Source organism: Symphalangus syndactylus, chromosome 3 (assembly GCF_028878055.3).
Source record: "Symphalangus syndactylus isolate Jambi chromosome 3, NHGRI_mSymSyn1-v2.1_pri, whole genome shotgun sequence".
NCBI classification, from domain to species: domain Eukaryota; kingdom Metazoa; phylum Chordata; class Mammalia; order Primates; family Hylobatidae; genus Symphalangus; species Symphalangus syndactylus.
Window position 1 is genome coordinate 14799893 of NC_072425.2, and position 26858 is coordinate 14826750.

General features: G+C 43.7%; 1 protein-coding gene across 40 annotated transcripts in view; it reads left to right on the forward strand.

Annotated features, from left to right (window-relative positions):
* Nucleotides 1–26858, forward strand: part of FNBP1 (formin binding protein 1) — a 161463-nt gene that overhangs the window by 54494 nt on the left and 80111 nt on the right. For all 40 annotated transcript variants that reach the window (XR_010119937.1, XR_010119928.1, XR_010119930.1 and 37 more), the window contains exons 3-4: nucleotides 14726–14782; nucleotides 15490–15637. Coding sequence is in view for 27 of the 40 variants with exons in the window: in XM_063635840.1 (XP_063491910.1) it covers nucleotides 14726–14782; nucleotides 15490–15637 (205 nt within the window). In the remaining 13 variants the exon portion in view is untranslated. The remainder of the gene's footprint in view (nucleotides 1–14725; nucleotides 14783–15489; nucleotides 15638–26858) is intronic.

Consider the following 26858-nt stretch of genomic DNA (forward strand, 5'->3'; position numbering starts at 1 on the left):
CAAGGTCACAGGCTACTCATATGCTTAGCTTTGGTGGATAGGGTTCAGCCATTTCCAAGGAGCTTGTACTAATTCACACTCCCTCCCATGCTGAGGGGTCCTGTGGAATAGTATTTTAAAAGTACTTCGGGCCAGGCGCAGTGGCTTACGCCTGTAATCCCAGCACTTTGGGAGGCAGAGGTGGGTGGATTGCCTGAGGTCAGGAGTTCGAGACCAGCCTGGCCAACGTGGTGAAACCCCGCCTCTACTAAAAATACAAAAATTAGCGGGGCGTGGTGGCAGGCGCCTGTAATCCCAGCTACTTGGGAGGGTGAGGCACGAGAATCGCTTGAACCCGGGAGGTGGAGGTTGCAGTGAGCTGAGATTGTGCCACTGCACTCTAGCCTGGGTGATAGAGTGAGACTCCTTCTCAAAAAAAAAAAAAAAAAAAAAAGTACTTTGGGGCCAGGCATGGTGGCTCACGCCTGCAATCCCAGCACTTTGGGAGGCCGATGAGGGAGGATTGCATGAGCCCAAAGAGTTAAGACCAGCCTGGGCAACATAGTGAGACCCCATCTCTATTTTTTTTTTTTAAGTACTTTGGATCTCCTTACATCTTTAATGGTGAGATTATCCAAGAAATTTGTGTTTTTATAGAATATATTTAAAAGTTCTTGGTAGAACTAAGCTTGAACTTGAAGTGGCATGCAAAGTCCTTAATGATTTCTTGTTGTGTAGTTGTAGTTGAATTAGTTTGTTGATATTGTTTTAAGGCCTGTTAAAGAGCTAGATGATTTTGATTTAGAAACATTTAGTTTTCTTTTTCTTTCTTTATTATTATTGTTTTTCTTTTTGAGACAGTCTCGCTCTGTCGCCCAGGCTGGAGTGCACTGGCTCAATCTCAGCTCACTGCAATCTCCGCCTCCCAGGTTCAAGCGATTCTCCTCCCTCAGCCTCCCAAGTAGCTGGGATTACAGGCTTGTGCCACTATGCCTGGCTAATTTTTGTATTTTTAGTAGAGAGGGTGTTTCACCATGTTGGCCAGGCTGGTCTTGAACTCCTGACCTCAAGTGATCCACCTGCCTGGGTCTCCCAATGTGCTGGGCTTACAGGTGTGAGCCACCGTGCCCAGCCCCTTTTTTCTTTTTTTTTTAAAAAAACTTTCTTCAAGCTCCCTTACCATTGAGTTTTAAAAAAGAGCATCTGCATAAGAGATATGTGTTCTTGGCTGGGCACAGTGGCTCACGCCTGTAATCCCAGCACTTTGGGAGGCCAAGGCAGGTGGATCACAAGGTCAAGAGTTTGAGACCAGCCTGGTCAAGATGGTGAAACCCCATCTCTACTAAAAATACAAAAATCAGCTGGGCGTGGTGGCGGGCGCCTGTAATCCCAGCTATTCAGGAGGCTGAGGCAGGAGAATCGCTTGAACCCGGGAGGCAGAGGTTGCAATGAGCCAAGATCGCGCCACTGCACTCCAGCCTGGGCGACAGAGCAAGACTCCATCTCAAAAAAAAAAAAAGAGCTATGTGTTCTTATAAGGGTTTCTGTTGTTTCAGCAAGCTGGGATTACAGGTGTGAGCCACTGCGCCTGGCCCCAGATTTTGTTTTTATTGAGTGAATAACATGTAAAACATCACACAATGAAATAATTTTTATACGTGGAGAATCTAGATCAGTTTCTAGTGCCCTGTGTGCATATCAGCCTGGTCAACACGTCAGGGGCTTTTTGAACCGAAAGTAGGAATAGAACGTGGTCTGTTTCACGTTATTTGAATACTGCACTGTTAGTCATGCAGTCTTGTCTTTCGTGTGAAAATGGGCTACGTGGGAGCTCTCGAGCGGGCTACTGGTGTTCTTCCCACCACAGTCTCCCTTGCTGACCCCTACTCTTCCCCTGCCTCTTCACATTGCTGTGCCCAGCACCTGCTTCTCAATCCTTCTCCCTTCCCAGTCTGTACTCTCCTGGTGACCTCAACTGTCTCATGGCTTTAGGTATGATCCACATGGCAATGACTAACAGATATGGATCTCCAAGCCAGACCTTTCCCCTGAATTCCAGAAACAGCTTGCTCAAAATCTCCACTTAGAAATGTCTAAAAACTTGGCTGGGCGCAGTGGCTCATGCCTGTAATCCCAGCACTTTGGGAGGCCGAGGCGGGCAGATCACGAAGTCAGGAGATCGAGACCATCCTGGCTAACACGGTGAAATCCCGTCTCTACTAAAAATACAAAAAATTAGCTGGACGTGGTGGCAGGCACCTGTAGTCCCAGCTACTCGGGAGGCTGAGGCAGGAGAATGGCGTGAACCCGGGAGGCAGAGCTTGCAGTGAGCCGAGATTGCACCACTGCACTCCAGCCTGGGTGACAGAGTGAGACTCCATCTCAAAAAAAAAAAAAAAAAAGGAAATGTCTAAAAACCATCTGAAATGATCTGAAATGTAACATGTCTGAATGTCTGAAACTGAACTCCTGATCTCCCCAACTTAAAAATCCACATGTCTAGGCCAAGTGAAGTGGCTCACACCTAAAATCTTAGCACTTCAGGAGGCCGAGGTGGGTACTTGAGGCCAGGAGTTGGAGACCAGCCTGAGCAACATAGCAAGACCCTGCCTCTAAAAAGAATTTAAAAAAATTAGCCAGGCATGGTGGCACACACCTGTAGTCCCAGCTATTCAAGAGGCTGAGGAGGGCGGATGCTTGAGCCCAAGACGTTGGGGCTGCAGTGAGCCATGATTGCACTACTGCACTCCAGCCTGGGCAACAGAGCAAGACCCTATCTCAAAAAAATAAAAATCTGTATTTCCACAGCCTAGATTTTCCTCCACTCACCTGAGGGTAGCTGCATCCTTCCTGGTTTAGGTCAAAAACCCTAGCATCACCCAGGTGCGGGGGGATCACTTGAGGTCAAGAGTTCAAGACCAGCCTGTCCAACATGGTGAAACCCTGCCTCTACTAAAAATACAAAAGCATTAGCCAGGCGTGGTGGCGGGCGCCTGTAATCCTAGCTACTCGGGAGGCTAAGGCAGGAGAATCCCTTGAACCCAGGAGGCAGAGGTTGTAGTGAGCCGAGATTGTGCCCCTGCACTCCAGCCTGGGTGACAGAGCAAGACTCCATCTCAAAAAAAAAAAAAAACCCTGGTGTCATCGTCATCTCTGGCTCCCTTCTTTCTCTCACACACTCACACTCCCCAGCCCAAGCCATCAGGAAATCTTGGTTTCTCTACAGATTTATCCAGGATCTAACACTCGTTATCACCTCCACTGCTGCCACTGTGGTCCATGTCACATGGCCTATGTGGTCCATGATCTTTTGCCTGGTTATGATGAGTCTACTAACTAGTTTCCCTTATTCTACCTCTATCCCCTATTCCCTGATTTCTACAAAGCAGCCAGATTACAGTACTGCCCTGTTTAAAATTCCAGTGCGTCCCCATTTCATTCAGAGTAAATCCAAAAACCTTACAGTGAAAGTCCTCCAAAACCTTGTATAATCTGGTTCCCACATCTTTCTGACATCATCTGTTTTAACTGTCTTCCTCCTCCTCTCTGCTATAACCATACAGCGGCCTCCTTCCTGTTTTTTGTACATGCCAGGCATCCCCACACCCGAGAGCTATTGCGCTAGCCCTTCCATGTAGATACCACCTATGTGTTCTTCCCCAGGCTCCAAGTGGCTGACTCCCTCTCCTGCTTCCAGTTTCTGCTCAGTGAGGCGCACCTCTTCCCCTAGCCCACTTAGCCTGCTTTGCTTTTTCACTTTTCCTATATTACTGGTAACTTTCTACCATTTTATATAGTTTTCTCAGTTTTGAAAATTGACAAAATATCTATTTCTATATTATTTGTATATAAAATTGTATATATTTATGGTATACATGACGTTTTGAAATAGGTATACACTGCAGAATGCCCAAATCAGGCTAATTAACATATGCATTACTACTCAAACTTAATAATTTTTTTGTGGTAAGAACATTAAAATCTACTCTTCTAGCAATTTAGCAACCCCTCCCCTCCCCTCCCCTCACCTTCCCTCTTTCTTGAGACAGGGTCTCACTCTGTCACCCCGGGTGGAGTGCAGTGGCACGATCTTGGCTCACCTCCCAGGCTCAAGTGATCCTCCCACCACAGCCTCCCAAGTAGCTGGGACCACAGGAATGCGCTGCCACACCCGGCTAATTTTTGTATCTTTTGCAGAGACAGAATTTCACCATGTTGCCCATGCTGGTCTTGAACTTCTAGGTTCGAGTGATCCTCTCACCGAGGCCTCCCAAAGTGCTGGGATTACAGGTGTGAGCACCCGGCCTGGCAATTTTCAAGTATACAATACATTGTTATTAACTGGAGACACCATGTTGTACAATAGATCTCCTGAACTTATTTCTCCTAAAATTTTGTCTCATTTGAATAACATCTCCCCAACCTTCCCAGAGAAATCTGGGTATTATATTTACTGAGCATTGTCTCCTGCAGCCTCTCAGCTAGAATGCAAGCCCCTTAAGGGTGGAGATCTTTGGGTTGTGCTCACTAATGTGTCATAGTGCAGAACAGTGCCTGGCACATAGTAGGTGCCCAGTAAATATTTGTAGATTGTGAGTGAATCGGTAGGGCACAGGCTTAAGATATTTAGCCAGCTTTGCTTTATGGGGAATTATATGTTTGCACCGGCCTGTGAGAGCTGATGAGATTTTGACAACAAAAAGTAGAACAACAAGGTGCCAGTCGAGTTTCAATCACTAGGGATGCTTTAATGAACGAGACACAGGAACTGCCTGAACCTGGAGTGCTCACCTTCTCACAGCGGAAAACAGAACTGCATGCAAATTAGCAAAAAATTCAAGCATTTAAAGATAGCTTTTATGACTCCAAATATGTAAACGGAGTGATGTGATAGAGATTGAAGTAGGGGTGGTTACTTAGCTAGGCTGGTCAGGAAAAACCATCACCTGAGAAATGAATTACAAAAAGAAGCCAGACGTGGCCGGGCGCGGTGGCTCACGCTTGTAATCCCAGCACTTTGGGAGGCCAAGGCGGGCGGATCACGAGGTCAGGAGATCGAGACCAGGTGAAACCCCGTCTCTACTAAAAATACAAAAAAAAAAAATTAGCCGGGCATGGTGGCGGGCGCCTGTAGTCCCAGCTACTCGGGGAGGCTGAGGCAGGAGAATGGCGTGAACCCGGGAGGCGGAGCTTGCAGTGAGCCGAGATTGCGCCACTGTACTCCAGCCTGGGCGACAGCGAGACTCCGTCTCAAAAAAAAAAAAAAAAAAGAAGCCAGACGTGAGGATGTGGGGGGAGAGAGTGCAAAGGTCCTGAGACGGGAACATGTACAAGGAATAGGAAGGCCAGTGTGGCTACAGCATATTCAACAGATACTTGGTTGAAATAGTAATATGATGTTGAAAAATCAGCGTGACCTTTGGGAGAGATATCTATCATTAAATTTTTTTTTCTGCATTGCAGGGGAAAATGCTAACTTATTTTAGACATAAACATATGAGACTTTGATTCCTGTAGGTCAGGTCTTAGCATGGGCCAAATCGATCCACTACTTGGTTTTGTAAATAAAGATTTGTTGGAATGTTGCCGTGCCCTTGCATATTGTCTATGGCCACTTTTGCGAACAATTGGCAATTGAGTAGTTGCAAAAGAGATGCAGTTATCTGCAAGTCTGAATTTTTTTTTTTCTTTGAGACGGACTCTCGCTCTTTCACCCAGGCTGGAGTGCAGTGGTACAATCTCAGCTCACTGCAACCTCCACCTCCCGGGTTCAAGCGATTCTCCTGCCTCAGCCTCCTGAACAGCTGGGACTACAGGTGCACACCACCACGCCCGGCTAATTTTTGTATTTTTAGTAGAGATGGGATTTCACCATATTGGCCAGGCTGGTCCTGGACTCCTGACCTCGTGATCCACCTGCCTCGGCCTCCCAAAGTGCTGGGATTACAGGCATGAGCCACCGCGCCCGGCCCTGAAATATTTACTTTCTGGTCCTTTACAGAAAAAGTTTGCCAACCCCTGAGGTCACTATCTATTCAAGGTAGTATAGGTTGAAATTCCTAATGTAATTTTTTTTTCTGAGTCTGAACAACCTAATTTTATTTATTTTTGAGACAGAGTTTCTGTCACCCAGGCTGGAGTGCAGTGGCATCATCTCCAGTCTCTTTCCAGAAACTATGGCCCCTGACACTCCATTAGCAGAGTAACAGGGCCTGCTCAGCCTCACCCTCACTGCTGCCTTCTGTTTCCAAACTGATCTTTGTCAATTTGCTACTTAACAATTGGTACATCTAGGTCTTAGATTGCATTACTCTTAGTACGCATGGGGGTTGAACATCTTTTGATACATTTGAGCCATTTATGCTTTTAAATAATGAACCATTCAAGTCTTGGTCTGTTTTTAATTGGAGCTCATTGTATATAGAGGGTAACTAGGTAGAAATCGTTTTATACAACAAACTACATATTGTATATATCATATATATAAAGAAATGAATTTAAATTTAACAGTACAAACGACAGTAAAGTGAAACTGCGGGATGTGCTAAGCTTTAAATATTAAACTCTTAGGTCGGGCGCAGTGGCTCATACTTGTAATCCCAGCATTTTGGGAGGCCAAGGTGGGCAGATGACCTGACGTTGGGAGTTTGAGACCAGCCTGGCCAACATGGTGAAACCCCATCTGTCTACTAAAATCACAAAAATTAGCCGGGCGTGGTGGCACACGCCTGTCATCCCAGCTACTTAGGAGGCGGAGGTTGCAGTGAGCCAAGATGACGCCACCGCACTCCAGCCTGGGTGACAGACTCTGTCTCAAAAAATAAATAAATATTAAACTTTTGTAAAATTTATCAAAAAGATGATGAAAAACTTGTAGGATGTCATTATTATGTGTGATTCCATGTTGAAATTTTAAACAGGCTCAACTGACTCACTGCTATAAAAGATTAGGAAAATAATATATACATGTTTTGCTCCTTCTAGTTGAGTTATATGACTTGGTTCTGAAACCCGAGGCCCTCAGTTGATTTGTCGTGGTTGTATATTTGAACGTAGAGTCATCTCAGCACTTCTCTCTACAACAGCCTCTCTCCTTGACTCTTGGCATTAAGGAAGAATATTCTCCCCCTAGTTAGAGCTTGGGACGTGTTCCCCGAGTTCTTTCTTGCTTGAAAATGCCACCATACTTTACAACGCTTTGACTTGGTTGTTCTCTGGTCACACTTTCTCTCTCCATGTGGCTGCATGGTCTTTTGGAGGAAAAGTCTGGGGCCAGCCAGTTGTTTTTCTCTGTAGGCAACATGGCTGTTTCTGAGTAAATATATGAATACTTTTAGTTCATCTGGGCAATCTGATAACTGCACTAAGCAATGCCTTGGAGTTGATCATCCTTTATCAGATAGTTTTTCTGAATGCTCTTTCCTGTGTAAATTCTGTGCTTCATTTATTTTAGGGGAAAGTTATTTGATTATGTCTGAATATTTTTTCTATTCTACTTACTGGGTCATATACTTCAGAGATATGAGTTATCCTTACGTTTCATCTTATTCTTTAGATTTTTTTTTCTGATTGTTTTCACATTATGGTTATTTCAAACCTTTCCTCTACTAAATTTGATATCCACCCTCAAATTTAGTGGATTCTATAGTGGTATATTTTAGTGGTATATATGGGTTCTATAGTGGTATATTTTAATCCTTAGTTCACTTCCTCAGCTTTGTGTCTTCCTTCTCATTCCATTTTATTTTATCCTGTAGCATTGGAATTCTTGATTTATTGCCTTTGTGTTTTACTAAGTTTGTCTATAGTATAAATAATCTGGAGGAGGGTGATTTTTGCTTATTTTCCTTATATGTTTTCTTGCAGACTGGGTTGTTTTTTTTCCCTTCTGTATTACCTGTCATATCTTTTCACTTTGTTTATATTTATTATTTCTTTTTTTTTTTTTTTTTTTTGAGACAAAGTCTCACTCCGTTGCCCAGGCTGGAATGCAGTGGCGCGATCTCAGCTCACTGCAACCTCAGCTTCCCAGGTTCAAGCAATTCTCCTGCCTCAGCCTCCCAAGTAGCTGGGATTACAGGCTCACACCACCACACCTGGCAAATATATATATATATTTTTTGAGATGGAGCTTTGCTCTTGTTGCCCAGGCTGGAGTGCAATGGCACGATCTTGGCTCACTGCAACACTGCCTCCTGGGTTGAAGCGATTCTCCTGCCTCAGCCTTCCTAGTAGCTGGGATTACAGGCATGCGCCACCACACCTGGCTAATTTTGTATTTTCAGTAGAGACAGGGTTTCACCATATTGGTCAGGCTGGTCTCAAACTCTTGACCTCAGGTGATCCACCCACCTCGGCCTCCCAGAGTGCTGGGATTACAGGCATGAGCCACCACGCCTGGCCCACGGCTGGCTAACTTTTGGATTTTTAGTAGAGACAGGCTCTTGCCATGTTAACCAGGCTTGTCTCAAACTCCTGACCTCAGATGATCCGCCTACCTCGGCCTCCCAAACTGCTGAGATTACAGGCATGAGCCACCGCCCCTGGCCACTTTGCTTATATTTAATAGGTGCAGTTTGGTGAAGTGGTTGAGTTCAGACTCAAGAGTCCCAATGCCTGGGATTAATCCTGGTTCTTCCACTTAACAGCAGTATGAATTGGGTCAAATTACTTTCCTTGTTTCATCGTTTTCATCTGTAAAGTGTGACTCATCCTCATCATCATCATCATCCTCACCTTATAAAGTTGCTGAGTGGGCTTAATGAGGTAAAGAGCGTAAAGGTCTTAGGCCACCACCTGGCATGCATTTGTTTCTAACATGAGCCCCACCAGTGCCCTGTCTGCTCTGATGGAGTGTAGGTGAGTGTTCCTTGCTACGCGTCCTTCCATTTCTGGTACCACTGGTCTTTCCCTTTGAGTTCCACTTGAGGCTGGGGTATTGTATGTTCTGCTTGGTTTGCTGAAGGCTGAGGTGTTTGTAGAGTCGGGGTTGGGAAAGGGCCTGGCTTTGAGACTCTGAGCTCTGTCATTTCCTCTGAAACTTTGTTAGAGGTTCTGTTATGGGGTTTATGCCATTAGATCAAAGATGGCCCTAATTGTATTAGTCCGTTTTCACGCTGCTGATAAAGACATACCCGAGACTGGGAAGAAAAAGAGGTTTAATTTGACTTACAGTTCCACATGGCTGGGGAGGCCTCAGAATCGTGGCCGGGGGCGAAAGGCACTTCTTACGTGGCAGCGGCAAGGGAAAATGAGAAAGAAGCAAAATCGGAAGCCCCTGATAAACCCGTCAGATCTTGTGAGACTTACTCACTATCACAAGAATAGCACGGGAAAGACTGGCCCCCATGATTCAGTTACCTCCCTCTGGGTCGCTCCCACTGCATGTGGGAATTCTGGGAGATACAATTCAAGTTGAGATTTGGGTGGGGACACAGCCAACCCACATCCCTAATCCTGTGGAATCCCTGGGTTTGGGGTGAACCCCCAGGGCACTCAGCCTGGAGGTCTGGAAAGTAGACCTCTGGGGGGCGAGCCCCGGCTCCTGCCCAGGGCCTTGGGTGGTCAGCATAGATGTCTTCCTCTCAGAATTTTTCTGTCACTATTCCCTGAGTGCTTACCTCCAAGTTTACTTCTGTCTGGGCTGATTTTCAGGGTTTGTGGATGTATTTCCTTTCCTGTGATGGGGAGGAAGGAGTCAGCACCCATTCTAAGCTGTCCCAGAATTTTCTGTTTCTCTTCTTGGTCATCACTTTATAAAGTATATGGACTGAGGTTAGACTCCTTTCTTCATTTTTTTTTTTTTTAATTTTCTGCTGTTAAATTTTTCCCTGGCTTTTATTTTTTCACCTTTTGTTGTTGGGAAAACACAATTCTGTGGCTGGATTTTATTCTGCCATCTTCATCCAGAAGTCTTGTGGTGAGCTTTAAAAAAATAAAAGTGAAAAAAACACAAAACATTCTTGGGCCCCACCCTGGACCTTCTGTTGCAGAGGCTCTGGAATAGGGTAGAGTAAGTCATTTTTAAAGCCTTCCTGTGGTTCTTCGAATCAGCCAGGTCTAAATCCACCATCCTTATAAAAGAATGTTTACCTTTAGTTAGGCTACCTGAAAAACAAGTCGAGATTTTCTATCTGAAAACACGTCAGATTTCTCAGACCCTATAAATCGAAAGTTTTTTAAAGTGGTTTATTTGCTTGTTTGTTTTTGTTGTTGTTGTGGGGTTTTTTTGTTTGATTGTTTTGTTTTGAGACGAAATCTCACTCTGTCACCCAGGCTGGAGTGCAGTGGCATGATCTCGGCTCACTGCAACCTCCGCCTCCCAGGTTTAAGTGATTCTCCTGCCTCACCCTCCCAAGTAGCTGGGACTACAGGTATGTGCCACCATGCCCAGCTAATTTTTGCATTTTTAGTAGAGACGGGGTTTCACCATGTTGGCCGGGCTGGTCTCAAACTCCCAATCCACCTGCCTCGGCCTCCCAAAGTGCTGGGATTACAGGCGTGAGCCACCGCACCTAAACGAACCGTGTTCATTTTTTAAATAATGGTAATACAAATAGGGCAAAAACCTTGTCCCAAGAGAACAGCAATGGAAAGTTGATCTTTTTTTTGTAGCAGTTCTTGAGATAAATATCCTTAGAAATGAAGTTCACTTTGAGATCTCTTTAGCTTCTAGGTTTATGCTAATATTTAGAGTGAATTATTTATTCGTGCTTTTAAGAAGCATTTTGAATGCTATATATGCCAGTATTGTCAAAGTGATTCCCATTCATCAGAACTTGATGGTCTTTTCAGTATATCACCTACAAGGGATCTAATTTAATCCTGTTTAGGATTTGAATGGTAAAAGAGAACTATAAAGAATATTGGTTTTACCTGGATCGACAGATTCAGAGTCAAGTAAGGCTTCCTTCAACTAGATATAAAACTTACATGATTTTTATGGCTGCTAAGGACTGGAAGGAAGCTACAAAGAAAATGTATATTTAACATTTTGGAATAATTTTTATATGAGGTGTGAATTTAGAAGTGGTATTTTCAATTTGTAAGTTATAGGTAACAGAAGAAATGACTAATATTTAAAATCATGCAGTAGTCTGGGCACGGTGGCTCATGCCTGTAATTCCAGCACTTTGGGAGGCTGAGGTGAGAGGATTGCTTGAGGCTAGGAGTTTGTGACCAGCCTCAGCAACATGGCAAGACTCTGTCTCTACAGAAAATAAATAATAAAAATGAGCTGGGCGTGGTGGTGTGCACCTGTAGTCCTAGCTACTTGGGAGGCTAAGGTGGGAAGATCCCTGGGGCCCTGGAGTTTGAGGCTGCAGTGAGCCATGATCGCACCACTGCACTCCAGTCCAGGTGACAGAACAAGACCCTGTCTCTAAAAAAATTAAAATAAAAAGTAAAAATGAATCGTAAAATAAACCATGCACTAGAAATATCTCACACGCAGCCACTAGGCTTTTCCAATACTCTAATCACCCATATGTGCTGCTCTCAATATATTTGGAAAATAACCCATTGATTATGTAGTCACTCTGTTTTGCGCACACTTCCCTTTCTTTTTTTTTTTTTTCTTTCTTTTTTTTTTTTTTTGAGATGGAGTCTCGCTCTGTCGCCCAGGCTGGAGTGCAGTGGCACAATCTCAGCTCACTGCAACCTCTGCCTCCCAGGTTCAAGCCATTCTCTTGCCCCAGCCTCCCATGTAGTTGGGATTACAGGCACGCGCCACCATGCCCAGCTAATTTTTGTATTTTTAGTAGAGACAAGATTTCACCATGTTGGTTAGGCTGGTCTCGAACTCCTGACCTTGTGATCTGCCCGCCTTGGCCTCCCAAAGTGCTGGGATTACAGGCATGAGCCACTGCACCTGGCCCCCTTTCATTCTTGATCCTTGTGATGGTGTTTTTACTACATCTACCTTTGAAGAAGTGATTGTGATCATAATCCAACTTAAAGACCTGTACTGTGCTTTTGACATTAAATATTTCTCTTTTTTGCATTGTTTTTTCTCCAAAGGACATTCTTTAAGGAAATAATTGCTTTTTTCACATTCTTTTGGATCTAGAATTATTAAACTCTGCTGTGTGTCCTCAGTATCAGCAGAGAAAGCATGTCATAGTTGATAGGTTGACGTGTATGCCAACATGATCTCAGTCTTGAATTAACTACATTCTTTCATCAGTTGGTCTAATTATAACTTTTAAATTATTATATGTACATGCGTCCATTTTTTGAATAATTGCAGCAGTTGATATTCCACTGGATGTTATCTAGTCCCACAGAATTTCAAAACAAGAAGGACAATGGAGGTCATGTTGTCCAACCCCTGCTGACGTACACGTTAGGAATGGGAAGCACAGACTGGCTCATTTGCTGAGGTCATGCTGTCCGGGCACATGGTCTCTTGATTCCCAGAGCGATGCTCTTTGTACTGAAGCCAGTGGCCTCTCCCATCATCTAGTAGCATTTGTTACAGATGAAACCACATGTCACTTGGTATGCAAAACATACCATGATCAAAATTGTAAATTCATTATCACATATTTTTCTAGGCACATCTGTAGATTTGGGGGAAGTAGAAGAAATAAAAGTAAAATGTGGAATAATAAAGAGGAATAGCAACAGGGAATTAACAAGGAAGTGAGGACTGAGATGCTGACACATGGAGAGTTCCTACTGTGGATTACTGTTCAGCATGCTCTCACTATTTCTTGGCCGGGTGCAGTGGCACTTTGGGGGGCCGGGACGGGCAGATCACCTGAGCTCAGGAGTTTGAGACCAGCCTGGCCAACGTGGCGAAACCCCATCTCTACTAAAAGGCACAAAAATTATCTGGGCGTGGTGGTGTATGCCTGCAATGCCAGCTACTCGGGAGGCTGAGGCAGGAGAATCACTTGAACCTGGGAAGTGGAGGTTGTAGTGAGCCAAGATCATGCCATTGCACTCCAGCCTGGGAAACAGGAGTGAAACTCTGTCTCAAACAAACAAACAAACAAGAAAACATGCTATGGCTATTTCTCTTTTTTTTTTTTTTTTGAGACGGAGTCTCGCTCTGTTGCCCAGGCTGGAGTGCAGTGGCGCGATCTCAGCTCACTGAGAGCTCCGCCTCCCGGGTTCACGCCATTCTCTAGCCTCAGCTGGGACTACAGGCGACCGCCACCATGCCCGGCCAATTTTTTGTATTTTTAGTAGAGATGAGGTTTCACCATGTTACCCAGGATGGTCTCGATTTCCTGACCTCGTGATCCACCCTCCTTGGCCTCCCAAAGTGCTGGGATTACAGGCATGAGCCACCACACCCAGCTGCTATGGCTATTTCTCTAACTACAGTCACCTAAAGTCAGGACCCAGGAGAAATCAGTCAGTAGAACCAGTGTTAGTGAGGGTTTTTTTTTCTGTGATTACCTCTTAGTTTTTGTGTCTATTTGTGAATATAAAGAAAAATATTTAGATTCTTAACCTGGAGATTAGATTAGGAAGGGAAACTAGGACGATTTTGGCTTATCTGAATGTGTTCAATGCAAACCTGCCAGGCAGGTTAAAAGTTTTTCTAGTTAAATGTCTTAGCATCAACACCCCCAAAATATTGTCTTGACTCCCTTCAAGAAGACTTATTCATGGGTGGTTTTCATGTGCTCGCTGGTAGAGCAGCCACACAGCCTTAGAAACATGCCCTTGGCACTCTGATTTTTTTTTTTTTTTTTTTTTTTTTTTTTTTTTTTTTTGAGATGGAGTTTCCCTCTTGTTGCCCAGGCTGGAGTGCAATGGTGCGATCTCGGCTCACCGAAACCTCCTGCTCCTGGGTTCAAGTGATTCTTCTGCCTCAGCCTCCTGAGTAGCTGGGATTACATGCGCCACCATGCCCAGCTAATTTTGTATTTTTTGGTAGGGACGGGGTTTCTCCATGTTGGTCAGGCCAGTCTAGAACTTCCAACCTCAGGTGATCCGTTTGCCTCGGCCTCCTAAAGTGCTGGGATTACAGGCGTGAGCCACTGTGCCTGGCCGGCACTCTGATTTTTAAACATTTGGACACAGTTTTCCTTGGATTTGAAGAAATAATGCCCCAACTCAGGATGACCACGAGAGAATGGTGGCCTGAGAAGAAAAACAGCTCAGTGTCACAAATGAAAGCCACTGCACAGCCGGGCGCCGTGGCTCACGCCTGCGATCCCAGCACTTTGGGAGGCCAAGGCAGGCAGATCATTTGAGGTCAGGAGTTCGAGACCAGCCTGACCAACATTGTGACACACCCCCCCCCCGCCCCGCCCCGCCCCGCCCCGTCTCTACTAAAAATAAAAATAAAAAATTAGCCAGACGTGGTGGCATGCACCTGTAGTCCCAGCTACTTGGGAGGCTGAGGCAGCAGAATCGCTTGAACCCGGGAGGCTGAAGTTGCAGTGAGCTGAGATCATACTACCGCATTCCAGCCTGGGCAACAGAATGAGATGCCGTCTCAAAAAAAAAAAAGAAAGCCACTGCATATTTACACATGGTCTGTCCTCTCCAATTAAATAATTCTGTTCTTATTTGCTCTGCCTATGAGACAAAAGATGAAAAGCTGTGCACGTTCTTAATAACAGTAGCTTCATCACACATGTTGAAAGATTGAAGGAAATGGATTTCAGCTGTGGACTATTTTTTTGTTTGTTTTAAACTTGTAACAAAAGCACTAATGTTATCTTTCATTCCTGATTTCTTAATTCTCTTTCTATATAAAGCTGACATGTCTGCATTTTTATTTTAGGAATCTTTCAAAGAAGTACCAACCTAAAAAGAACTCAAAGGAGGAAGAAGAATACAAGTACGTTTACCATTGAAAATTGTCTTGTAATAGACACATGCCATTGATGACTACACACGGAAAGAAAAAATACATGTCTATAAAAATAAGTTGCATTTCCCATTCATTTTGTGTCAGTTTTTAAATTGGAGGAGAGAACAATAAAAACATAATTCACTTTTCTTATACGGAGTCACTGGACCTATGCCAGGTTGTTTCAATTAAAGTAATTAGGAAAGCTTTAGAATGTAATTAAGCAAAAACAGGAAGTATGGAGTCTGCATTCTAGAGTCTTGATTTGGTTTGGCACTATCAGGAGTCCCTGTCATGCTAGTCATTCATCCAAGAAATATGTCCATTTCAGTCAGCAATTAAGGCATCTTAACACAGACTGCTCAAATATTACGTCTGTAATGTATATCTAAATATCCTTTACATTAGTACATATAGCATGTATATGAATTTTGGATTATATCTTGGCTAAGTATTAATGAAGCCAAATATTACATTATGCGGAGCGGTTCAGTTTTACAAAATGAGAAGTGTTTCAATTGTAATTAATTCTGAGCCATTTTGATGAGAACACTCGATGTGTAATGAATACTCAGGATCCTATGGGAGGCAGATGCCAATTAACCTGATTTTAATTAATATTTTCTTGGTGTAAAGCAGAATATGAATGAACGTGGCCTTGTGTGAAACAGAGTGGCGTGTGTTCTGTTCCATAGGTATACGTCATGTAAAGCTTTCATTTCCACCCTGAACGAAATGAATGATTATGCGGGGCAGCATGAAGTTATCTCCGAGAACATGGCGTCACAGATCATTGTGGACTTGGCACGCTATGTTCAGGAACTGAAACAGGAGAGGAAATCAGTAAGCAAAACTTTATTCTTTTTCTTCCTAAAAGCTGGACCAAACACAGTGGGAATATCCCTAGAAGATTAAAATTAAATAAAACCATATAAGACTATGGGTCTTAAACTCACACCTTTGAGAATCATATAAAAGTTATGGACCCCAGCTGGGCATGGTGGCTCACGCCTGTGATCCCAGGACTTTGGGAGGCCGAGGCAGGCGGATCACAAGATCAGGAGTTTGAGACCAACCTGACCAACATGGTGAAACCCCATCTCTACTAAAAATACAAAAATTAGCCAGGCGTGGTGGCATGTGGCTGTAATCCCAGCTACTCAGGAGACTGAGGCAGGAGAAGCACTTGAACCTGGGAGGCGGAGGTTGCAGTGAGCCGAGATTGCACACCTGCACTCTAGCCTGGGCAACAGAGCAAGACTCCATCTCAAAAAGAAAAAAAAAAAAAAAAGTTATGGACCCTGTTCCTAGAAAGTGTTTCTAGGTCTCTACATAAAATGTCAAGGGTCCTTCAGACACTCTGAAACTCATCTGTGTACCCAGGAATATGCATCCCTTTGAGGAATTTAAATATATTTCAGGGTGTCAGACATTTAAAAAACAAGTAAGTAATATAATATGGTGTATGCTCTGTGGAATAAATGGTATTAAAATTAGTACTTATCAGCCAGGCATGGTGGCTCACGCCTGTAATCCCAGCACTTTGGGAAGCCTAGGCAGATGGATCACCTGAGCTAAGGAGTTCGAGATCAGCCTGATCAACATGGTGAAACCCCTTCTCTACTAAAAATATAAAAATTAGCTGGGCATGGTGATGGGTACTCATAACCCCAGCTACTTGGGAGTCTGAAGCACGAGAATTGCTTGAACCCAGGAGATGGAGGTTGCAGTGAGCCGAGATCTCACCATTGCACTCCAGCCTGGGTGACGAGCAAAACTCCATCTCAAAAAAAAAAAAAAAAAAAAAAATTATTGCTTGTAAGTAGGTCAAAAAAATGGAAACATGTCCCCAGTTACATCCATTCTGTTCCTCAGCTCATTCATTGCTATCTAATGAAGCAATCCTTATTGTTCCTCTTGCCACCATTATCATGTTTTCATAAATAGGTTTTGTTGGTAACCAAAGAGAAAAATGAATGCTCAAAGTCTATTCTTAGTCATGATTTTGCCTTAAGGGATTTATCTTTAAGCCATGGTCTGTATCATCGTACTTCGATTGCATGTGAAGTGCGGAAAAATTTGTTACTAGTAATAAAGTAACCACGTTGGCCAGTGATAAAATTTTTTTTTTTTTTTTTTTTTTTTTTTTTTTTTTTTTTGAGACGGAGTTTCGCCCTTTTGCCCAGGCCGGAGTGAAGTAATGCGATCTCGACTCCCTGTAACCTCCGCCCCCTGGGTTCAAGCGATTCTCCTCCCTCAGTAGCTGAGATTACAGGTGCCTGCCACCATGCCCAGCTAATTTTTTGTATTTTTCATAGAGATGGGGTTTCACCGTATTGGTCAGGCTGGTCTCAAACTCCTCAGACCACCATGATCCACCCGCCTTGGCCTCCCAAAGTGCTGAGATTACAGGCGTGAGCCACCGAGACTAGCCACAACAGTTCTTTTAATGCCCTGGGGATACATGAGCCAACAAGATTGCTGTGGCTTCTGCTGAAATGGAGGAGACATTAAGTAATAATGACAAAAGTGATTATTTAATTGCAATTATGGTAGTTGCCACAAAGTAAGAGTACAACGTGCTATGAGAGCATATAATAGGATTTCTGATATGCTTATGCTCTAGGGTCAGGAAGAAGCTTCCCAAGGGACTTCGTAGTTAAGGCATTAACAAGATTTGAGGGATGATTAGGACCTGCCTGGGACAAGCATTCAATAGAGAGCAGCCAGGGCCCTTGGGCAGGAAGACGTTTGAAAATGTCTCAATTTAGTTCTTTCTAAACTATAAATGTGTAGCATATGGCCTTGGATAGGTTTAAAAGTTAGGAAGAGATAAATGCCTTAAGATCAACTCATTGGTTTAAAACAACAACAATATGCCAATAAACTGAGATGAATCTTCATCTGTTGACATTAGCACAGTGGTTCTCAACTAGGGACAGTTTTACTCCCTACTCCAGCCACATTTGTCAATGTCTGGAAACACTTTTGGTTGCCTCAGGGATTGTGACTAAGGGGTTGCTACTAGTATCTAGAGAGAAGAGGCCAGGGAGGCAGCTAAGCCTCCCACAATACACAGGACAGCTCCACAATGAAGAATGACCTGGCCCGAAATGTCTATAGTGCTGAGCATGAGAAAACCTGCACTGGAGCCCTAAATTAGACAGTCTGTGCTGGGCCATTCATTAAAGATTTCTTTAGTGACAGAAAGGATGCAGTGAAACAGAATACTAAGGTTCAGAATGAAGTACAAATATCTAATATAACGATAAAATAAATACCGGAAATCTTAACATGATCATGGACTGCTTCCCTGGACCCTGAACTTCCCTTGACCTTGCAAAGGTTTATATTTTTTTCCTGTTTGTTTCTTTTGTCAATGCTTTGTCTCTCTCTCTCTCTTTTTTTTTTTTTTTTTTTTTTTTTTTTAAAGACAGAGCCTCACTGCGTTTCCCAGACTGGAGTGCGGTGGCACGATCTCGCCTAACCGCAACCTCCACCTCCCAGGTTCAAGCGATTCTCCTGCCTCAGCCTCCCAAGTAGCTGGGATTACAGGCACATGCCACTATACCTGGTTAATTTTTTATATTTTTGGTAGAGACAGGGTTTCACCATGTTGGCCAGGCTGGTCTCGCACTCCTGACCTCAAATGATCCACCCATCTTGGCCTCCCAAACTGCTAGGGTTTACAAGCGTGAGCCACCACGCCCCCTCATACTCCTTTGCTGTGTTATGACCAAGTTGTTTTATATTTTATTTACTCACTGTTAATGATGACTTTTTTGTAGTCTGTCATATCTGTATTTTGGATTTAGTTCCTTTTGTTAATCAAAAATTATAGTAATTTATGGAATAAATTATAGGTGGTACAGATACACATTAAATATCTTGCAATACGTAGTGTTCCTTTTATTTTAAGGAGAACTGCAAGTACAGGTTTCTGAGTCAGATATTCTGTTGGGAGGAGCTGTAAACATCATGCTCTTTTGAAACATTCTGTAATTAAATTAAAATGACATTTTAGAAAATCGTGAAACCTTTTGAAATATTAGAACAAATATCAGTAAGCAAATGTGTGTATTTGTGCTATTTAATTGGTTTATTTAATTTTGTTTGAGACAGAGTCTCGCTCTGTTGCCTGGGCTGGAGTGCAGTAGCGCAAACTCGGCTCACTGCAGCTTCTGCCTTCTGGGTTCCAGTGATTCTCCTGCCTCAGCCTCCTGAGTATCTGGGATTTCGGGTACCCCCTACCATACCCGGCTAATTTTTGTATTTTTAGTAGAGATGGAGTTTCACCATGTTGGCTAGGCTGGTCTTGAAATCTTGAGCTCAGGTGATCCGCCTGCCTTGACCTCCCAAAGTGCTGGGATTACAGGCGTGAGCCACCGCACCTGACCTGTTTGTACTATTTTAATATAATGCTTCATGAGCATTTTTTTTTCTTTTTCCTTTTTTCTTTCTTTCTTCTTCTTTTTTTTTTTTCCTCTGGGGTCTCATTCTGTTGCCTAGGCTGGAGTGCAGTGGTGCGATCATGGCTCACTGTAGCCTCAACCTCCTGGACTCAAGTGATCCTCCTATCTTAGCTTTCCAAGTAGCTGGGACCACAGGCATATGCCACCATGCTCAGCCAGTTTTTTAAAATTTTGAAGAGACAAGGTCTTGCTATGTTGCCCAGTCTGGTCTCAAACTCCTGGGTTCAGGTGATTCTCTCAGAACCTCAGCCTCCCAAAGTGCTGGGATTATAGGCATAAACCCCCATGCCTGGCCTGTTTTTTCTTTTTTCTACATAATTGTTGCCATTATTTTGAATAAGTAAATAATGAATTAGCATTGTGATATACTAATCACTGTAATTTAAAAAATGATTCCAATAATATTGGAGGCCAGGCGTGGTGGCTTACGCCTGTAGTCCCAGTACTTCGGGAGGCCGAGTGTTTAGCCTCGGGCTTGCTATAGATTAGAAATAGCTAACCGCAATGAGGACTGCTGGTTCTCCAGATTTTACCCAAGATAAGGACCCTGGAGCACAGGAAGGTGCAGTGAGCTGGGCGCGTTGCTCTGTTGCGGAGCTGGGGGGCCCCCAGGCTGCCTCCCTCTCGGGGCTGTGCATGTTTGCAGGCATGGTTTTGTTTCCAGTGAGTTTTTTTCGACATACCTTCAAGGATGCTGGAGTAAACAGTATGAACATCCTCCTCTGCAGCTAGCCTTGGAAAAAGAGCTGTTTGGCTGGGCGCGGTGGCTCACGCTTGTAATCCCAGCACTTAGGAGGCTGAGGCGGGCAGATCACTGGAGGTCAGAAGTTCGAGACCAGCCTGGTACCATGATAAAACCCCTTCTCTACTAAAAATATAAAATACATTTTAAAAAATTAGCTGGGCGTGATGGTGCATGCCTGTAATCCCAGCTACTCAGGAGGCTGAGGTACGAGAATCGCTCGAACCTGGGAGGCAGAGGTTGCAGTGAGCTGAGATGGCACCACTGCACTTTAGCCTGGGTGACAGAGTGAGACCCTATCTCAAAAAAAAAAAAAAAGAAAAAAAAAAGAAGAGGCTGGGCACGGTGGCTCACGCCTGTAATCTCAGCACTTTGGGAGGCCGAGGCAGGTGGATCACGAGGTCAGGAGATCAAGACCATCCTGGCCAACGCGGTGAAACCCCATCTCTACTAAAAATAATAATAAAAAAAAAAATTAGCTGGGCATGGTGGCAGGTGCCTGCCGTCCCAGCTACTTGGGAGGCTAAGGGAAGAGAATGGCGTGAACCCAGGAGGCAGAGCTTGCAGTGAGCCGAGATCATGCCACTGCACTCCAGCCTGAGTGACAGAGCGAGACTCCGTCTCAAAAAAAAAAAAAAAAAAAAAAAAAAAAAAGAAAAGGAGCTATTTAAGACCTTCTCGTAATAACCAACATTTCTCCTTCAGAGCTTTTACTTTTGGCTACCCTGACTTTACTTAGTAAACACTATTTTTTGTAAGGATGAGTCTTAAAACAACAGTGGAATGCTATCATTTCTGTCTTCTGCTGAGGTTAATTATTGGCGCACACAGCATAACAGAGTTAGAACTCAAATCCAGGTTTTCTGAGGCCAGACTCAGTCGCCTTCCCACTATGCTGTGATGAGGGGCTGACAGCATGCTTCAGGTCTGTCTTAAAAGACAGGGAGAGGCCACATAAGTTCTGTGTTCACCGAGCTGGAACCCCCTGCTTGGTGGTGGGCAGCGAGAGGAAAGGATGCAAGCTTTCCAGACAACAACCCTGCTCAGGATTCCTGGCAGCCCTGCCCTAGGCAGGTTATGAAAACTCTGTGAGCATACACTTAGGAATCTGTAAGCTGAGGCTGATTATAGCCACCTTAGGAAGTTGTGGGGACGATTATGAGAAGACAAATATGAACCTCCTAGCACAACGTTCCAGTATACTGATATATAGATGCTGCATGCTGTAATCATTCTGTTACTCAATGCAGAATCTCATTTCCACCCCAGAGCTTCTCGATCAGGGCTTGTTACAGAAAACGGAGCACCTATAATCCCAGCACATTGGGAGGCCAAGGTGGGCAGATCACCTGAGGTCAGGAGTTCAAGACCAGCCTTGCCAACATGGCGAAACCCCGTCTCTACTAAAAATACAAAAATTAGCCAGGCACAGTGGCGCATGCCTGTAATCCTAGCTACTCGGGAGGCTGAGGCAGGAGAATCACTTGAACTTGGGAGGCAGAGGTTGCTGTGAGCGGAGATCGTGCCATAGCACTTTAGCCTGGGTGACAGAGCGAGACTCCATCTCAAAAAAAAAAAAAGAAAACGGAGCATGTTTAGGCCTCCTGTGAGCAGGTGTCATACGGTAGTTGTTCAGTGATTTTAAAATGACCTTTCTAAAAATGTGTAATTGGGCCAGGCACAGTGGCTCACTTGAAGTGGTAATCTCAGCACTTTGGGAGGCTGAGGTGAGAGGATCACTTGAGACCAGGAGTTCGAAACCAGCCTGGCCAACATGGTAAAACCCCGTCTTTACTAAAAATACAAAAATTAGCTGGGCGTGGTGGCATGCACCTCCCCGTCTTTACTAAAAATATAAAAATTAGCTGGGCGTGGTGGCATGCACCTGGAATTCCAGCTACTTGGGAGGCTGAGGCAGGAAAATCACTTGAACCCGGAAGGAAGAGGTTGCAGTGAGCTGAGACTGTGCCACTGCACTCTAGCCTGGGCAGCCAAGCAAGACTCCATCTCGAAAAATAAATAAATAAATAAAATGTGGAATTGGTTGATGGCATAGGAAACAAGAAGCTGCTTTTAACATTTTAGATCCAGCTACTATTTTTCATGGCTGACTAGAAATAATGCCTTACTTAAGTACCATCCTTAACCATCAGCATAGTACAGATTGGGCCATTTGATACAGTGGCAGAATCCTGGCTGCCCAAAGGGATGATTTCGAATTTACAGGATTACTGCTGGATCTCATTACTGCATATAGAAAGAATGTCCAAGTTCAGTGGACAATACTGGTTGAAAATTACTTTTTACCTACATTTTGCTGTGTTTGAATGGATGAATCTCTAACAAGGGTAAGCGTGATGAAAAATGGCTCTCTGTGCAAAGATGATGTTTCCTTCCTTTTTTTTTTATATGGCATTCTTGCCTTTGTAGCCCTACCAGCTGTTTGATCTTTAAGTCTTCAAATCTAACTGTAGGACGGGCACAGTGGCTCACACCTGTAATTCTAGCACTTTGGGAGGCCAAGGCAGGTGGATCACCTGAGGTCAGGAGTTTGAGACCAGCCTGGCCAACATGGTGAAACCTTCTCTCTACTAAAAATACAAAAATTAGCCAGGCATGGTGGCATGTGCGTGTAGTCCCAGCTACTCTGGAGGCTGAGGCAGGAGAATCATTTGATTCCAGAAGGCAGAAGTTGCAGTGAGCTGAGATCGCACCACTGCACTCCAGCCTGAGTGACAGAGTGAGACTCTGACTCAAAAAAAAAGAAAAAACAAAAACCTAACTGTAAAATGGGATGACTACTTCTACTCAAGTATCTAGGATAAAAGATACTTTTTATTCTGCACATATATTTTTGTATCACAATGCAGTTCATTTTAATGTTATGAATATCCATTGTTTTTCCTGATGCACAAAACTGTAGGCTCATTTTGGTGAAAATATGTTGATTTTTTAAAAATGCAGATTCATGGCCAGGCACGGTGGCTCACACCTGTAATCCCAGAACTTTGGGAGGCTGAGGTGGGCGGATCACAAGGTCAGGAGTTCCAGACCAGCCTGACCAACGTGGTGAAACCCTATCTCTACTAAAAATAGGAAAAAAAAAAAAAAATAGCTGAGCGTGGTGGTGCGCGCCTGTAATCCCAGCTACTCATGAGGCTGAGGCAGGAGAATTGCTTGAACCTGGAGGCAGAGGTTGCAGTGAGCCGAGATTGCACCACTGCACTCCGGCGTGGGTGACAGAGTGAGACTCCATCTCAAAACAAAACAAAACAAAACAAAACAAAACAAAAAGCAGATTCACTAAAAAGAGAACCTTTCCCCCCTGCAAGAACTTAGCAGTTTAGGTTCTTCCTTGCCTGACATCTGAGCCTGCATCTGTCTCTTTAGGAAAACATGAGCAGTCGTGGAAGCCCTGGACAAGGAGGCCCTATAGCTTCTTCACCTAGAGGGTTCCACTTAGGGTAATTGCATTTTCAGTGAGGTGTTTACCATCTCTTTAGACATAATGGAATCAGTGGCCAGTCCTTGGGGGTGCATATAAAAAGAATATTACTAAAACTGAATTAAAGGACAAAATCTCACAATCACTTATAAATCAAAAATCCTCATTTTTCAAAGTTTTCTTCCTGATATCATTTGCAGATAGGTATAATATTTAAGAATATTGGCTGGGCGCAGCACTTTGGGAGGCCGAGGCGGGTGGATTGCTTGAGGTAGGGAGTTTGAGACCAGCCTGGCCAACATGGTGAAACCCCGTCTCTACTAAAAATACAAAAATTAGCTGGGCTTGGTGGCGCATGTCTGCAATCCCAGCTACTCGGGAGGCTGAGGCAGGAGAATCGCTTGAACCCAGGAGGCAGAGGTTGCAGTGAGCCGAGAACACAGTGAGCCGAGAACGCGCCACTACACTCCAGCCTGGGTGACAGATGAGACTCAGTCTAAAAATAATAATAATAAAAGGCTATGCGTGGTGGCTCATGCCTGTAATCCTAGCACTTTGGGAGGCCGAGGTGGGAGGATCACGAGGTCAGATCGAGACCATCCTGGCTAACATGGTGAAACCCTGTCTCTACTAAAAATACAAAAAAAAAAAAAAAAATCTTAGCCAGGCGTGGTGGGGGGCACCTGTAGTCCCAGATACTCAGGAGGCTGAGGCATGAGAATGGTGTGAACCTGGGAGGCAGAGCTTGCAGTGAGCCATGATCGCGCCACTGCACTCCAGCCTGGGCCACAGAGCGAGACTCTACCTCAAAAAAAAAAAGAGTGTTAGGAATATTAATCCTAGTATAGCTATAATTTATATTCTTCTTGATTCTCCATTTAATATTGTAAGCATTTTCCATGTTTTTACCTGAAAAAGTATACGTTTTTGTTTTTAGATTTTTAAAAAAAATTTTTAAATTTTTTTTAGGGATAGGGCTGGCTATGTTGCCCAGGCTGGTCTTAAACTCCTGGGCTCAAGCAATCTTCCTGTGTCGGCCTTTCAAAGTGCTGGGATTATAGGAGTGAGCCATTGTGCCTGGCCAAAAGTGTAGTTTAAATAATTGGAATTTTATCAAAGTTATTGGAAGAGAAGTTAAAAAAGAAAGAAAAAATATTTGGAATTTTAGTAGCTGTGCATTGTTCTAACAAAGTTATAATTTGCCTAATTCTGTATTGTTTGATTTATAGGCTATTACCGGTTTTTGACTCATTTACTTAGTTAGTTGTGTAAACAATACAGCAGTAAACTCTTTACTTCCAAAGCAGTTTGCACTGTGTGTGGGCTGAGATTATTTCCCCAAACTAAATTCCCAGAAGTGAGACGATGAGGTCAAAGCATACATGATTAAACATACATGATTTATGGTTCTTGATAAAACTCTGATAACTTATGTTCAGATAATTATAGTAGAATTACAGATGGAATTATCGATAGATTTACAGACTTATAGATAGATTTCCAAATGTCACTGAAATGATCAACATGGGTGTGAATCAGCTTATCTGAGATGTGGGTAATTCAGAGTTGATAACACATATATTACTCCATAAGAACTACTGTAAATGTACTCTTATCAGCAACTTCTGAACATTGAGTCAAGTTATTGAAGAAAAGAGTTTTAGAGGTTGTTTGTGCAGCTCTAGCCTTTGAGTACGTCTGGGCTTTTCCGCAGTGATTACCACTAATCATATATGAGAAATTGTGAAGATTTGTAGCTCCAGAAGGAGAACCAGGAGGTTCTTGCCAACATTTTCTGGAATTCCAAGAAAACTTCTCTCTGCAGGTGGAAAATATGGTTCATTACTCACAAAGTGTTCGCCAGAAGCAGAATCACTTTTTGGCAGCAGTTATCTGAAGAGTTCTAGAGGAAACAATTATACAGTACTTTCAGTGACTCACTAAAATGTTTATAAACCTCAGACCTGTATGCTTACAGACCCCACATTACTTAGAAATGACCATTTAAAACTTCTCCTGAGGTTTCTGAAATGTTTGAAAATGGATACTGCGCTAAAACCTGTAACATTCTTTTTAAATTTAGATATTCAATAGGTCCTATTTACGGACCTTATGAAGGGGCTTAATTTCCTATAAGCCAGTTCTGCAGTATGGACTGACTCCAATATATTTAGGAAAACAAAATGTTGTTATAAGAGACGACAGCAAATAGGTAAAGCTTAGCATGAAGGAAAGCAAAAGCTAAAAGGAATTTATGTATATAATCTAGCTACTTACAAGTCCATTTCTGATTTTTTTTTTTTTTTGAGACGGAGTTTTGCTCTTGTTGCCCAGGCTGGAGTGCGATGGTGCAATCTCGGCTCACTGCAACCTCTGCCTCCCAGGGTCAAGCAATTTTCCTGCCTCAGCCTCCCCCATAGCTGGGATTACAGGCGCCCGCCACCACACCTAGCTAATTTTTGTATTTTTAGTACAGACGAGGTTTCACCATGTTGACCAGGCTGGTCTCAAACTCCTGACCTCAGGTGCTCTGCCTGCCTTGGCCTCCCAAAGTGCTGGGATTACAGGCATGACCCACCATGCCCAGCCATCTTCTTTGTTTTGAAAGAACATGTAAAAGTGGCATTCTGTTCATTAAGAGTGGGCCCTTTCACCACTGTGGTTGTTTCACCTGCAAAACCACTGGTCTGGTGAGCCCTCCCACAAAAAAAAAAAAAAGTTTTCCAGCTACCTGAAAGGCTGAGGCAGGAGGATTGCTCAGGGCTGGGAGTTCCAGACCAGCCTGGACAACATAGTGAGATCCACTCCCCAATCAAAAAAAAAAAAATTCTTTTTAAATTGTATCATTCATGGGATAATATACTTCGTAAACAGGACACTTAAATTCTTTTCTTGATTTCATGGGCTTGAAATGTGATCTTGGATTTTGTGTTTCTCCTTTGCAAGCTAGAATTAGTGATACTTTCCTTTCCTTTTGGGAATTGTGAGAATTACTTGACTCATGTTTCGTATCTCACATGGTTCTTGTTCGGCCACCTGTTTGACATCTCTCCTTAGATGCCTAATACAGCATCGCCATTGCACCTTTGTCAGCAGAGAACTGGAGTCCAGCAAGTGCGAATGGTGGCTCCAGAGTGGTGTAGTGCAGTGACCCTGTTAGCCCACCCCAAAACAAACTTCTTTTTTTTTTTTTGAGATGCAGTCTCACTCTGTCACCAGGCTGGAGTGCAGTGGCGCGATCTTAGCTCACTGCAAGCTCCGCCTCCCGGGTTCAAGAGATTCTCAGCCTCCCGAGTAGCTGGGATTACAGGCATCTGCTACCACGCCTGGCTAATTTTTGTATTTTTAATAGAGACAGGATTTTGCCATATTGGCCAGGCTGGTCCCAGAGTCCTGTGCTCAGCT